The 14,564-nt window shown below is 44.1% G+C and overlaps 1 protein-coding gene across 1 annotated transcript in view; it reads right to left on the minus strand.

Annotated features, from left to right (window-relative positions):
• The window catches only part of atrn (attractin), a 148,801-nt gene that overhangs the window by 8,326 nt on the left and 125,911 nt on the right, over positions 1-14,564 (minus strand). Inside the window, exon 27 of the mRNA XM_088639309.1 lies at positions 10,191-10,298. Within this exon, the coding sequence (XP_088495435.1) occupies positions 10,191-10,298 (108 nt within the window). The remainder of the gene's footprint in view (positions 1-10,190; positions 10,299-14,564) is intronic.

The raw sequence follows: 14,564 nt of genomic DNA on the forward strand, positions 1-14,564 counted from the left end.
TAATAAAAGTCACATATCGGGCCTAAAGAATGACACAGACTAACTCGGCTCTTTTCCTGCTTTTGAGCCCATCCAGCAACATTACAAAACGTGTCCGGACTCATCTCCATATTCACCACACACAGCCAAAGCTTCACATAAGAAAAGTTTTCTGGAGGAAACAAAATAAGATGACTTCAGGACAGACTGGAATGATGATGATACGTAAGAAAAGGTAACAAGAGGAGACCATTTGGCCCTTCCAGTCCTTTGTTTTTATTCCAGTGGAGAGGAATCAGCTCTGCTACGTACGACACCCTGACCCAGAATTAGGTCGTCTGTGAATGATTTAGCACCAAGTTCCCCACGAACGTGTGATGTGGCGATGGGAGAGGGGCAGCTGCTCGTCTGTCCACACCCCAGCCCCGATGCGAACGGTGCTCCTCGCGGGCCGGGCGGCCGGCTATCCGAGCCCAACCGGAGTTCCGCTGCACAAGAGTATCGTTGCGTTTAGACGGGATTCTGACTTAGAGGCATTCAGTCATAATCCCAGAAGCGTTGCTTCAAGCACCTGCTCCTCAGCAGAGCACACGCAGTACACCAAATTATCCAACACAACACAATGCCTCTTGAAATCTGTTAAATCTGTTGGAATAAAACACCTGGCAACATTTATTTTGCTACAGTTCTACAAAGAGTTCTGAGATTAATTTGGGGATACGGACTGCAAAGCTGTTTGAGTGGTGACTTTCCAGAAAAGCATTGTATACTTTTGCAATTTGCTCAGTTTATCGTATTTGCTGCAATCCTCTCCTGCAATCCAAGCTGAGAGGTCTGACAAATGAGAATGGATATAAATGCAGTAATCTCATTGGCTGCATCTGCAGTCAACAAACCCAATCCAGCAATACACCTGCACACTTGTGGGGGGAGTAAGGCAGACTTGACTGCTGTCACTCCAGAAAGCCAATCAAGATTAAGGTCCAGGGCCTCTATACAGGGGAAGAGAGGTTCTGGGCTCCAGTCTTCACATTGTTTCTCCTGCAGTTCCACAAACCACCGTACAGACAGCTCCTGCACTCACGTTTCCCACTCTCCCTCTCAGAGCCACGCGTCCACTGCTGAGCCTTATCCCTGCTCTCTCAGACGGCTCGAGAACGTAATCGAACCAGGCCTGTGGGCAGATGTAACCTACAAACTGAGTGACCAGAGAGGGAAAAGCTAGGGCAGTGAGACCCTCTTTATCCTGTAAAAGAAGAAAGAATTTGTTCTTCACTGTCCGCTGGGAAGAGAATGGCTGCCCAGCGACAAAGCCACCATGTCCCCTCCAGCAGGAAACCCAGCATGGGGACACGGAGAAGGAGAGAACGTGGCTCCTTCTGAAGGTCAAACACTTCCTCACTCTCAGCACAGTCACAGCACATCTCCGGTCACAGGCAGTGAACGGGGAAACATCAGACTCAAGTGGCACAGAAAAGGGACTGGTGACTAGAAATAGCTTTCTTTTTTAATGGAAAGAAGTGCTTAAGAACTGGAGAACTGTGTGTTATAGTGTATTTGTCATTTAAGAGAGTGCTGCTAAGTCAGCACTCCAGAGGCATATAGCTACAACTGAGGTTAGAAGCTGTGCTGTCACAGAGGTTAAAGAGAACACATATTCAGGGGTTCAAAAATCACTACAGGACAGCGCCCTTCTGACTATGTCCTGGTCTGAGGATTCTGTGTTTCAGTCTTGGACTCCCTTTGCCTTTCTGTGTTTAGCCTGCTGTCCAACAGGAAGTCACAGTGGTCCATGGTCTACAGAGACACCTTCCATCAGTCACGGTGAGGGTTCACATGGCTTGGCGAGCTGGTCTAGCACTCTGGGACAGAACTGTATCATTCAGATACCCTCACTGGAATTGAAAAAGGCTTTAGAGCCTGAGGAATTTGTAAGTATTGTAACCTAATATAACCTGTTCTAGCGAAAATTATTGATCAGCAATCAGCTCATCTTCAGAAAACTTCGACACTCAAGCCTAATGGCTCAAATCAGCCTTGTGTGTTTGTCACTTGACAACATTAAACTTAAAGAATTTATTTGACAAGTGAAACATTTTTATTAGTAAGGTCACTGTATACAGTATATCGATTGCAGTATTTAAACAAATCACTACTCAAACCACAATAGTTACAACAATCTCAAACTCAATTATCAATTAGCTCTCGTCTGTAATTATTCTCATGTTCTATTGACAGGCTCCATGACATACATTTTTTATTTTTCCATTTAATCTCTTATTTAACATAACTGATTAAAGTGTTGGTCTACGTAGGCTTCAGGCATTTCTAGGAGTAATTAAGATGCCCCACCATGTGGATAAAATCAATGTCCTATTTCAATAAATAGTTATTAATAGTTATAGTTATATAATATAGTTGAAACTCTCATCCAATGACCTACCAAATGGGCTAGAAGGACCAGATTACCCCCTCTCTATGCATCCATCCATTTCCTAACCCTTTCTTCCACTTCAGGTTTCAATGGGCCAGTTCGGGGGAGCTGGAGACAATCCCAGAGGCAATGGCTGCAAGAAGGGTACATCCTGAATGGGACACCAGCCCATCGGAGGGCACACAGACACAAACGTGCAAAAACTCACACCAGGGCCAATTCTCCCAGAAGCCAGTTATCTTACCAGTATGTCTTTGGACTGTGAGAGGAAACCAGAGCATCCAAGGAAACCAATTCGAACACAATTTGAAGAACATACTAACTTCACATAGACAGCATTCCAGGTCCAGAACTGAACTCAGGACCTCAGCGCTGTGAGGCATCAATGCTAACCACTGCTCCACTGTGCCACATGTAATCATTTAGACAATCATCAATATTTTTCTTTTTTTCTTTTAACAATATGTCATGCGGTTACTATAAGTATTGAGACCCTTAAATAGGATTTCAAATTATCTAGTTTACAAGAATTAGACCAAATGAGGTGTCACCCATAACAAAAAGCCCAATATGAAGTCAAGCACAGCCACCTGAGCACCAACTCCAAATGAGAAAATCCTTGCACACTCCTGACAGCTCCACCTGAAAATGACACTTCCTGCTTTGCCTCTGAAAGCAGTTGACAGGGATACAGCTTCAGGGCAGATGCTGATCAGCACTGATCATCCTCATTCTGGTTGTTTCTGCTGCTGCTCTCTGCATCTCCACCTGACACAGCTAACCACCCACCCCTTGCCACCAATCCATCAGTCTCTTGTCTGCACAGCCTCCTGTATCCTCGGATCACCTCCATTAGATTGACCTCTCCCTGTCAGCCTCGCTTCCTGCTCTCCTGTCCCGCCTGTCTCCACAGAGGCAACCTGTGCAAACCGACCTGCAGGAAAATTACAGCTTCTCCGCATAGCGGACAAACATATCGACAAGTGTCTGCCTCAGTTTTTCAGCATGTTTGAAACATCTAAATTATTTGCAGGATTTTGCTTGTTATGGGTTCTGGCAGAGGATATCATTAATGTATCACACACAGTATTCTTAACATAAAAAATACATAAAGCATTACTGAGCTGTAGCCATTTTTAATCCTAAAATACATATTATATCCAACAGCAATGTTGAAGCAAACTTCCTCACTGAAATGAGTATTTCATTAACACACATGCAGAGTGCATCTGTTGGCTGTTTCAGCTGAAGTCCTGCTTTCACATAAACAAAAGCCTAATCTTTAATTGAACACTGTGCCTAAAAGCAGTCCACATTGCCTGTTACATCACAGATGCCTATATAACCCAGCCTACAGTAAGTGTGAGTACCGGCTCTGTGTTTTCAGTGAGATACAGATTCTTTATTTTATTCTGATTTTATGTTGTGGTAGTCCTACTCAATCCCAGTTTCACTCACTCTCATGAGTTATTTCTGTAGGAATATGATTAGGACCTTCACATTCTGGCATGTGATAAATATTATAAAGGTAAAGGTAAAGATTATAATAATGCCTTCCATCGTCTATGTCTTAGTTCCTCAAGGTGTGTGTGTGGTACGCACAGGGTTTACCCACAAACAACTTTGTCACACACTGGCATCTTCCTCTTACCCCCAGCGTGTCCTCTGAGCCTTGGAGCCCAGCTCGTGGCAGTGTTAGTGGGCAATGGTCAGTCCAGCTCACTTCGGCGCATCTGTGACTGAGCAGCCCGTTATTAGGAACCATTACTTATTTTGCAGTACCAAAACACAAAAGCGATTACTTCACTTTGGGTGCAGGATATGACACCAGCATCGCAGCCCTGAATGAAACTCGAGATGCTGCAGAAAGACATTTCAAGGGAGATGGAGGATGGAGGGGCAACCAGACGAAGACCATCCAGTTCAGTCTCGATTTGGCCATCAAAAACAAAATAGTCCTCCAACCTGGTGGAATCATTGTGAACTCAGCTCACATTAGCAGACAACCAATTTGCCTACATGACTTCCAGAAGAGGAAGAGATGGACTGGAGCGATTACTAAGAAAGGAGTTAGGCATGTTAACTCCAGCAGCATTCTTCTTCTTTCCAAATGCTCAAGGCATGGACGTATCCTCACCTTCCCAGGAAAAACAGATACCAAATACCCTGACAACATCCATGGTCCAAACACTGGCACCTGACTGACTATGGCATTGTCTCTGCTGGGAAGCACAAACTTACCATCATATCTGTTCGATTCTATCTACCAAGATGGCACACATTGCCAAAGAAGCCTTCATCACAAAGACGTGAAATAAGAGGGAAAGCCAAATGATTTCAAGGAAGCTGTGTTTGTGACAATCTTCAAGAATAAAATCCCATTATTGAATCAACAGGAGGATCTCGCTAATGTCATGTCAACCAAATGTCAGACTCCAGGCTCCGACAGGATGTTCTCCTTACCTGGTGTAGCCAAGACAACCGCTTCAGGGGAGGCCAGAAGAAACATTTAAAAGACGGGAAAGGCAAATACAAAGATCAATATCAGCTCCTGGGAGATTATGGGCACTGACTGAGCTACATAGAGGGAGGGAGATTCCAGCTGTGGGATCCAAAGGGAGGTGTCAGAACTAGGAGGCAAAGAGAAAGTATAGAAGAGCTCTCTGTGACCAGACTGCAGTACATGACCAAACATCAGACACCTCTAGGTTATATATATATACCTCCAGGTTCATGGAAGACAATTATACTCTACCACGAGGTATAGCCACTGATTGTACTGATTGCACACGCTTTGTGCTTTTGCTCACAGTTAAAAGTACAGAAAAGCAATCCCAGATTTCTTTCAAAGCCTGTAGCCTGAGAATGATTTAGGTCATGGCTTGAACTTATAACACAAATAAACATAAAGGCCAGAAGCCAAACAGTGGAACGCTGAACAAGAGCCAACATGGCACAAATAATACTCCAGCTCTGACCCAGCGTCTCGTTCGTTCAGGCTCCGACAGAAAAGGGAATGAAATTCTCACTGCATGTGTGGAAAGACAACCTTGAGCGAAAACTGTTACAGCATCAAGAGTGGAAGGGCTATTTTCATATTTTCATTTTCATTCATTTTTGTCACTGGGTATAATATGGTATATAAATATTCTCAAAGGAACGCTGGCATACCAGTGGGCAGAGACGATACTCAAGTCAGTGTCTCTTCCCCTATCATCACAAATGTTAGTCAAAGCAAACCTGCTTTCACTTCTTTGTGAAAGCACTGAAACTTTCCCTCTAATCTAATAATATAAAAATCTAAACAGGGAAAAAAAAAAAAAACTATTTTATAGTTCCTAAAATATCATATAATTTACCAAACCTCTACACCACACCGTGTCGCAGGAAGCAGGGAGCGCAAGGCAGGGTGCACCCTGGACGGGGCGCCAGTCCATCGCAGGGCAAGTGCAAGCCATCATACATGGGGACAATTAAATGTAAAATGTAAAGAGTCTGCCATTAATTTTCGACCCTGCGAAACACTTAGCTAATAGTAAAAGCACAGCACAGAGTTAGGAATGCAGCCTGCTGCCACTCGAATGACACAAACTAGCAAAAACTCACTTCTGCTACACAAGCTTACAAGCAGGAGTGCCCCACATAATACTGAATCTCCAAAAGAACAGGCCATGTGATGCTGAGTCACCACAATACACAAAAGGAAATGAGAAATTGCAAAAGTTATTCATTTAGTTTTCTAAAAAAGGAACATACCCACTCCAGTATTATAAACTTCAAACACCAGAGAAACTCCACTTACAAAAGATTAATTATACATTTTTTGAATGTTTACTTCCCATTCTTTGACATTTAATACACTTATGCCTTTACTTCCACTCTTAGAAGTGTACTAATGACATTAAGTGAAGTAAAACGCTGTGTTTACACTCCAACCTCCATTGGGAATTATTCTGGACTGACCAAGAGAGTTTTCCTTCAATTAATGCTGATAATTGCACTGCAAATCTGGACTGGAGTTTCTCTGCCAGATTCATTAATGTCAAATTAACAACCAAACAAACTGACCAAGACTTGTCTTACAAAAATCGTGCTCATAGGCTGTAGCGTTTCCTAAGGTTTCGTTTATAGGAAATGTATTACAACTGGTCATCCTACTGGCTGTCACCTGCCCACAGCCTTTCAGAGCTGCGCAAACATGCCACCTCGCCACAGCTCTCTCACCGCACAGCAGCTCCCGAGACGCAGGGATCCGCAGTCGTCCGTGACGCGAGAACCCAGGGAATTTGCACATTCGGAAAAGTGTGAGCTCTCTGCGGTTTTTTATGTGACCAGAGCCTAAAGTTAATCATGGGGGCCAATTACACTGGGTTTTTTACTATTTAAAACGTTTTCATTTTCATGAAAGCAAACAGAATCAAGTTACAAGTGTCAAGAGCTGTCAACATACCAACAAAATACAGTTTCATACAGATTTGTGCAATGTTAAATCTCATTAGACTAATTATTTATGCATCTGCTTTAACTATATGAGAAGTGCCCCAACAGCAGTGAGCTGTGTCAGCCCTGGAATGACAGCTGCTGGCAATGACAGCAGGGACACTGTGCCCTGGAATTGGGAACAATCCTGGCATCAGTCCTGGACTCACTGGGCCTGAGGGATCATTTATCATCACTGACGAAAATGACTTTGTCCCCAGATCGAAAGAAGCACCTATCTCGCCTAAAAGTAAAGGCAAAACCAGGTCTGCATTTCTGCGGACAGTTTTCTATTAATCTTAGCATTTGCCAGGTTGTACCAACCAGACAAACCTGCACCCCAAATTTGGACATGAATCTCTACCACAGAGGTGCAGGACGCAGGACAGCACACCCTGATTCCTTACCCAAAACGCAACATTACTACTTTGAAATCTATTTGGAAGGAAACCTATTGCATTACACTCTAACTAGGCTGTAAAATTATGTTGCACATAATGAAAATCTACAGCTCTGCAGCCATCTGGACTAAACTTATTTAAGTTTCAGCACTGCTCGTCTTTAACAACACCAAGGCAATAAAAACAAGTAATGATCTTCTTAGCTCTGGGACACAATTCTCACTACAGGCAATGATGGCCGAGTTACCCTACGATAAAACAGCACAGAAACAAGGGGGAAAAACCTGGTAGTAAACACTCAATCTTTACAAAGCCTGATTACAATCTATTGCTCATACTGTATGGTGCCTTGTGAGGTGCAGAAGAACAGGAATAAAAATCTAAATTGGATCTCAGTTCTTTAGCCGTTGCAGACAGAAGGAAGAACTGGCCCAGGCACAAAGTACTCAGAAGAAAATAACAGTAAAATAACAGCACTAATCTGAGATTCAGCATTGACAGGGCAATTCTTCTGCTCCAATCTTGCATACAATAACCAGGCACGCAGATAAGCCCAGCAGTAAGCAAGAATGAACCGGCACAGTGAGAGATAGAAAACAGAATAGCTCAGTCGGTTTCAAACCGAGAACTCCTCTCCAGGGCAGCTCCTCTCCTTTTCCTCCAGTGCAAGATGCCACTGTCTTAGGAGTGGTGAAGGGGTCCTGTGTGATGGACCCCTTCAGGTGAGCTGGGTGTGGACACAGCCAGTCAGACCTCATCTCTTCTGCACCTCAAAGGAAACCTTCTTCCTGGAAAACTATAAACCGCATCAGAAAAAGTCAAAAGCTCATCCTTTGATGGAATTTAATTCTCAACACGTCCTAAATGAGCCAACAAAAATATAGCATCATAAAAGAGAGAAAAAAGTCCAAATATTTCTATAAATAAAGTTCTAAACAAATGTGAGTGTTTGGCTGATCCACCAGGCAGGCTGTAAAGGATTCTGGATGTGATGTAGATAAAATACATTTCAGGACTGGGTTTTGCAAAGACCCATGGGAATGTTCAGATGTGTCAAAGACTCGGGTGAAGCGAATTCCTCCCTTGAGCATTCTGCAGGGCTCAAGTCCAGAGCCTGACAAGACGCAACTCAAGATCCGTACACCAGACAATTGCTTTTTTTATTTTGCATTTTCCTCATTAAACACTGTTTTGATCACACGACAGGGAGAGATTCACATCAAGGACAGGCATGATTCATTCTCAGTTATGGAAGATCACAATAAATACCACCCTGATCTTGCGAAGGGCATCTAGTTAGCTTCTGTACTATGACTGGGATTATTACTGACACCATACAGAGGCAGCATTCAGCTCTGGAAATTAGAAATCCTGGTCTTTTTCAGAGATGTTGACTTCATTTTGAAAATAAACACTTTATATGGTTCCTTGCTGAAAAAAACATTTCAAGAAGTGACTAGGTAATTCTTATTAAAAAAAGAGCTACAACAAAGCCACAGAATAATGATTTTAGCTAAATTCAAGTAAAACTGACTAATAGAAAAGGATAAAAGTCTCCCTGAAATAAGATTGGAAATACCAGTTTCCCTGAAACACTTGGATCTTGAAATTATATTCTCAAAAAGCATCAATACTTACAAAAGAAAATCTTAACAGTACAGCAATCAACCTTCAGCTTTCTACACAATGTACTGCTGTCTGTTGTCAAACACTGGTCCAGAAACCCATGATTAATGAAGGGTTTCTGCAACAGAACTGGGCAACATGGCTTCGGTTCTGCTCCAAAGGGTGGGCATTCCAGGTCCTGTGGGGTGGTGTGTCTCCAGCTTTCCAGCTCTCTCTAAATCTGCAGCCTGAAGAGCTGGGAGAAGCTGTTCAATTGGTCCAATAAGCCAAAAATGACCTGATTCAGATTAAGAGCCGAGCTGGAATGAAAACCTGCAGCTGCACTGGCCTTCCAGAAACATGTCTGCACTCTTCAGTGTGTGAGACTGAGTCAGTTATACTGTACCCAGCGCCGCAGAATCAACCTTTTCACACTTTTTAACAGTGTTAAATCAAATGCACTGACCCATTGTAGGTTACATGAAAACAAACTGCACCAGAGAGCAAACCGAACTGTGGATGTCAAGCAGCTGAGTAAGCAGACTTTGCACAAGAAGCATAGCTCCTGCCAAAAGAGGTATAAAAATAATAACTCATAATATCTGTGCAGTTTGTTACTGGAATATGCACTGTTTTATGCATAATAAGAAAACTTGTAAGACACAATTTACAAGCAATTATTAATAATTACAATGGATTAATGAATTTGCTGAATTTACAAAATTGTAAATCTTAATCATACTCATCCAGGAATGGCGCTGACAGACACAAGGTGGTTAGAAGGCACGTCTCTGTAAATGCGGCTGGGTAGCAAGTACAGCATGCACTTTCAGCACTACATGAGCTACAGGTCAATGAAGAGGACAGCACGCGTTCTCCATGACGGAAAACTCTTTTCTAAAGAGACCTTCCACCCTAGTAAGAGGGAACGGAGGTCAGTAAGATGCAACATGAACTCCAGGTCTGCTAGAAGCTGCAAGCATACTGCACACCCAAACCCAAATGAATCTTTTCACAATATCACATTTGACTACTTTCCCAGTCTGAAAGGACTTGGGGATAACTGGTCTGGCTGCATGAGTTAATACTGGATCAGACTTGCTTGGCTGGAGGAAGAGGAAGACAAGCAGCTCATCTTCTGTGGCTGGACAGATACTGGAGCTCCTCACTGCCAGTGCAGTGAGGAATCACAGCAGCTGGAGATGCCAGACAGCAACACCCGTGTGCTCCTCGGACCCGTGTCTCCCAGGTGAATCGGGATCGAAATTGCCGCACTGGCCCATACTGCCTACCTTGATGCTGCCGCCGATGAGGTCGGGCGGCTCCTCGTCCGCTTCCAAGGCGACATTGATCGTGGCAAAAGGGCGGCTGGCCATCTGCTGCATCTCACGGAGCAGTTGCTATGGAAACAAAAGGGGTGGGGTTAGTAGAGCGGTGACGGGGGTGCCCCCTGCTGCCGGCGAGAGCACTCTGCAACAGCATGACTCCTTGACTGTGGGTGAGGAAGGATCCACTACTGTACATACAGAGCAACTTGTTCGCAAGATACAAACAACTCATCAATCTCCAGGTAACCATCTGAGCGTACTGGTGAACAGGTCAGGAAAGAACCTTCTTTTTCATCTCTTTCCTCCAACCTTAAACATGAAGGGTCTGAACCAAAAAACAGCCCAAATTTTCCTCACGGTTCAGTAAAACATCTTTGGAACAATACTGAGTAAAATAAAAGGCAAAGATTCTGTGGGGAAACCACCTTTTGTTTTGTTTTTTATAAGCAAAATGAAACCAAACAAAAGGAGTGAAGAATGAAAGTCACAGCTAAGACAGCTGGGAGATACGTTCCACTGACAGATCTCCACTGTCCCAGGACAAGAAGACTGAAAGACAGCGGGATCTCTTGCTTGCTGCCATTTTAGCTTCCGCCTCAGAGCTCAGACCCCCCAACGACTCAGCCATAGTGCAGAACAAGCTTCTGATACAGCACTGGGTCCCAGGCTGAGCATGTCACAGTCCTTCTGGGGACAATGTTGTCTGTTCACCAATCCTGCCTCTCAGTCCCTCAGGGGCAGAGCTTTTCTACCCAGCAGCCAGCTTAGCGAAACAGAAGGAAGCTACTCGGAGTGCTGCCTTTCACAGCAGGTGGGCCGTGCTGAGAGCTCTCCATTTATCGTCTGTGTAGCAAGAACTGCTTTAAGTGACAGAAATCATTCAGCAAGTAGCTTGGAAGTACCATTCTGGGAATTGACACTGAATAAAGAAGACAGCACTTTAAATGCAAAGATAGCTTGTGAGCTATGGAGATTAGAAACTTAAACTTGGACAGAGACAGATACATATACAAACAGAAATAAATGAAGTCTACTTCTAGCATATCTCATAATGTATTCTGATCTTCCACAAAAATAAGAGAACATGCAAGTAAAGACGAATAATACAAACTGCCAGCCATGAACATTCTCTTACATAATTCTTAGACTGATATCTATCAAAGCCAGAAATTACTTGTTTTTATAATATCAGGTAATATAATGCAAACCTGTTTTTGTTTCCCAATATTACCTGTTATTTCAAAAACAGAAAATTGGAGGAGATTTCCTGCAGCACGACTGCCCTTCTGCCTCGGAGGAGCGCAGTGGAGATGGCAAAGTGAACAAGTCAGGAAAGAGCTGGGATTGTGAGAAAGGATGCCAAGGGCCTGGAGCACCACTGCTCGGGCAGGGAGGAGACCTGGGGCAGCAGCAGGCTGGCGCAGAATGGCTGCAGGAAGGGCTAAGCAGCCACCTCACCCTCGTCGATCACGGCTGTCTTCAGCGTGTCCCACCCCCGATGACCTGAAGGCCCGGAGCGCTGAGGCTTCACAAGGGACAGCCGTGGTGCTCACAGCCCCAGCTAGCGACCCAGCCTTGATCCCCCTTCATGTCGAGAGGGGCGGCAAGCTCGGGCTTCAGGAAAGCCAGCCTGTACTAGGTACTGCCACCTGATAGCACCGTGGTACCAATGTGCCATTGTAACATCGCATGCTAGTTATGACAAATGTAATGTTATACTGACTTTTCATGTAACATTTACATAGAAATGTTACATAGAAAAAAGCAAGAGGTGGATTATATCTGCAAACTTCAGGTTGCAGGTTTCTTCTCAGCGCACTGGGGTGCTCCAGGGTCTGATGCTGGCTAGATGGAACAGTTATTCCCAACGGAGACCCGTTGTAAAAAGAGCAACAAAGTAGGATAAAGAAAATCCATATTAAGTTCATAATTTCCATTTTAAACAATGTCACAAAATTTCCTTTCTACCTTTTATTAACAAAAAAGAGTTACCGCGTTCAGTCTTCATCTATAACACCAGTTTATTTTGCTTTACGCGTCTTTTCAGTGGAAGTGACACTTTCTCTCATGTCCTCAGATTCGTGCCGTGTTCGTTTTAAAGTTTAATCAGCCATAGTGATGGAGATCTACATCTGGTGAAGATGGGATTAGAAGCACTTCCACACACCCTTCTAGGGGATATTTTGACTCGGAGGCATTCAGTCATAATCCCACAGATGGCAGCTTTACACAACTGGCTTCTCAGGCAAGCACAGACGCCAAAAGCTAACCTATAATTCCACTCATACAAAGATGGATTACTACTGCAACAACACACTATGCATTAACAAAAAGCTCCCATCCCAGTTCTACAAAAATGGATTTTCTAAACTACTGATTTATTTACATTATGCCAACAACTGAAACTACCACTGAGAAATGATCTCGGCTACTTCTAGTCATCTACAAAAGGATGCAGCGGCGTGGTCCTGAATAACCTGTGAAGCCTTGGTGTCCACACGGAAAAGTGGCATGCTGTTGTCCTGGGACAGATGGATTGCTATCCTCTAATAAATGTGATGCTGACAACCATTAATTCTCCTGCACCAGGCTTCAAGGCTGCATTCCCCCATACACCTGGCTCACCTTACACAAAGAAAGGACGTCAGCAAAGGGGAGTAACAGGAGGACTGGAAGAAAGCGAGAATCTCTTATATTACTTGATATAGGAAAGGTCCATTAAGCAGCAAGTCTTAATTAAGATTAGCTGCCATGCCACCTGGCAAAGAACATATCCGATTCCTGTGCCCACGACCTCGCGTACCCATCTCTACTCAGGAAGTCACATGTCTCCTGTTCCTACCATGCAAGTCAGACTGAAAAAAGTAGTTCTGTTACTTCTTTGGGAGCGTTTCTTGCCCAGGCCATTCTGACCAGACGCATTTGTGACATAAACCTGCAGATGACAAGCAGTCAGCAGATTGGCATTAAAAAAATGTGCAAATGATCATTACTGCCTGCTTAGCTGCCAACACGCATGATTGCCAATGTGCTGTGCAACTCGCATACTGGCTGGCCAGATTTCACTGCTCAGAGGTGCTCAGTACATTTTATTACCATTACACAATGTCAGAGACTGTCTGATTGAAAAATTAGTTTCATTCATTAATCTTTAACTCTTGATTGACATATTTTGGAAGTTGAAGCCACGCTTGGAGAAGGTAGGATGTCTTCAGCACCCTTGGAGAAGACAGATTTCAGCAAGTCGGGCTCATTATGGGGATAGTCACAGAAACATAGTGCAAAGATGTTCAAGCAATAGATCCCCAGAAGCTGAAAATCACGCAAAAACAGAGAAAAGGCATTTTGAAGCTTTATTCAGATACTGGGCAAATTTTAAATCAAAATGTAGAATGCTACTGATTTTTCAGTCCACGTGGTATTATATTAATGCTGACATGAGGGCTCCGTACACAGGGAGAGCAGACCCCAGACTTGAGCCTGGTCTCACCAGGAATAACAGGGGTATTAATAGTAAGAACAAGTACAGCAGTATCTTGGTGTCTCAGATGTTCCCAGCTCTTCCCCTGGGCTCCCATCAGTGTTTAACTCCCAGGTGGTTCCAGTGACAGGTGAAGACCACTGTCCCTCCCGTAGACCAGACTGCTGCTCAGGAAATCAGCTCAGGAGAGTGGAAACCCTCTCTGGACTGTCAGCAGTATGCGGGAGTGTTTTCTCCATCTCCAAGTTTCCAGGTCTCATCGGCTACACAAGTCTAAGAAACAAACACTCCCTTGCAGCACTGTTCAACAGCAGAAAGCAATGGAGCTGAATCCCCGCTGGCGTGGTGATGGACTCGCTTCTATGAATAATACAGAAATGCAGTACTTCAAGCTGCAGTCCTCTAAATAATACAGCTCTCGCCCTCCGATCACAACACTGCCTGAGGCGCATGAAGATTCAGCAGCATGTCCACAGCTTCTGTAACCCTCTGTGCCAACCGTAAAGGCTCGGTGAAGGAATGTCCCCGCTCAACCTCAGACTGAACACCAGAGGAAGGAGAGCTGTGCTCTTCTCTATCAGAGGCCATTACCGATACACGTGGGGGCTGCAGTAAAACACATACAGGTCCAGTCCACTGCCATCTTAAACACTCATAGCCCTCTCCAAGGGACACAGGCTGCCCAAGAACACTTGTCAGCTCCTCTCGTACCACTTCACCGCCTAGTGAGAAAAAATGTCAGTATTCTGCAAAGTCATGCTGCAAGGAGCTACTGTGGTTCTGTCTGGTCTGGTATGTGCTGGGTGCTTTGCTCCTTTCATCCTTAAATCAAGGCTGATCAACTTAATACAGCATAG

Source organism: Lepisosteus platostomus, chromosome 1, assembly GCF_059453375.1.
Source record: "Lepisosteus platostomus isolate fLepPlt1 chromosome 1, fLepPlt1.hap1, whole genome shotgun sequence".
Lineage (NCBI taxonomy): Eukaryota > Metazoa > Chordata > Actinopteri > Semionotiformes > Lepisosteidae > Lepisosteus > Lepisosteus platostomus.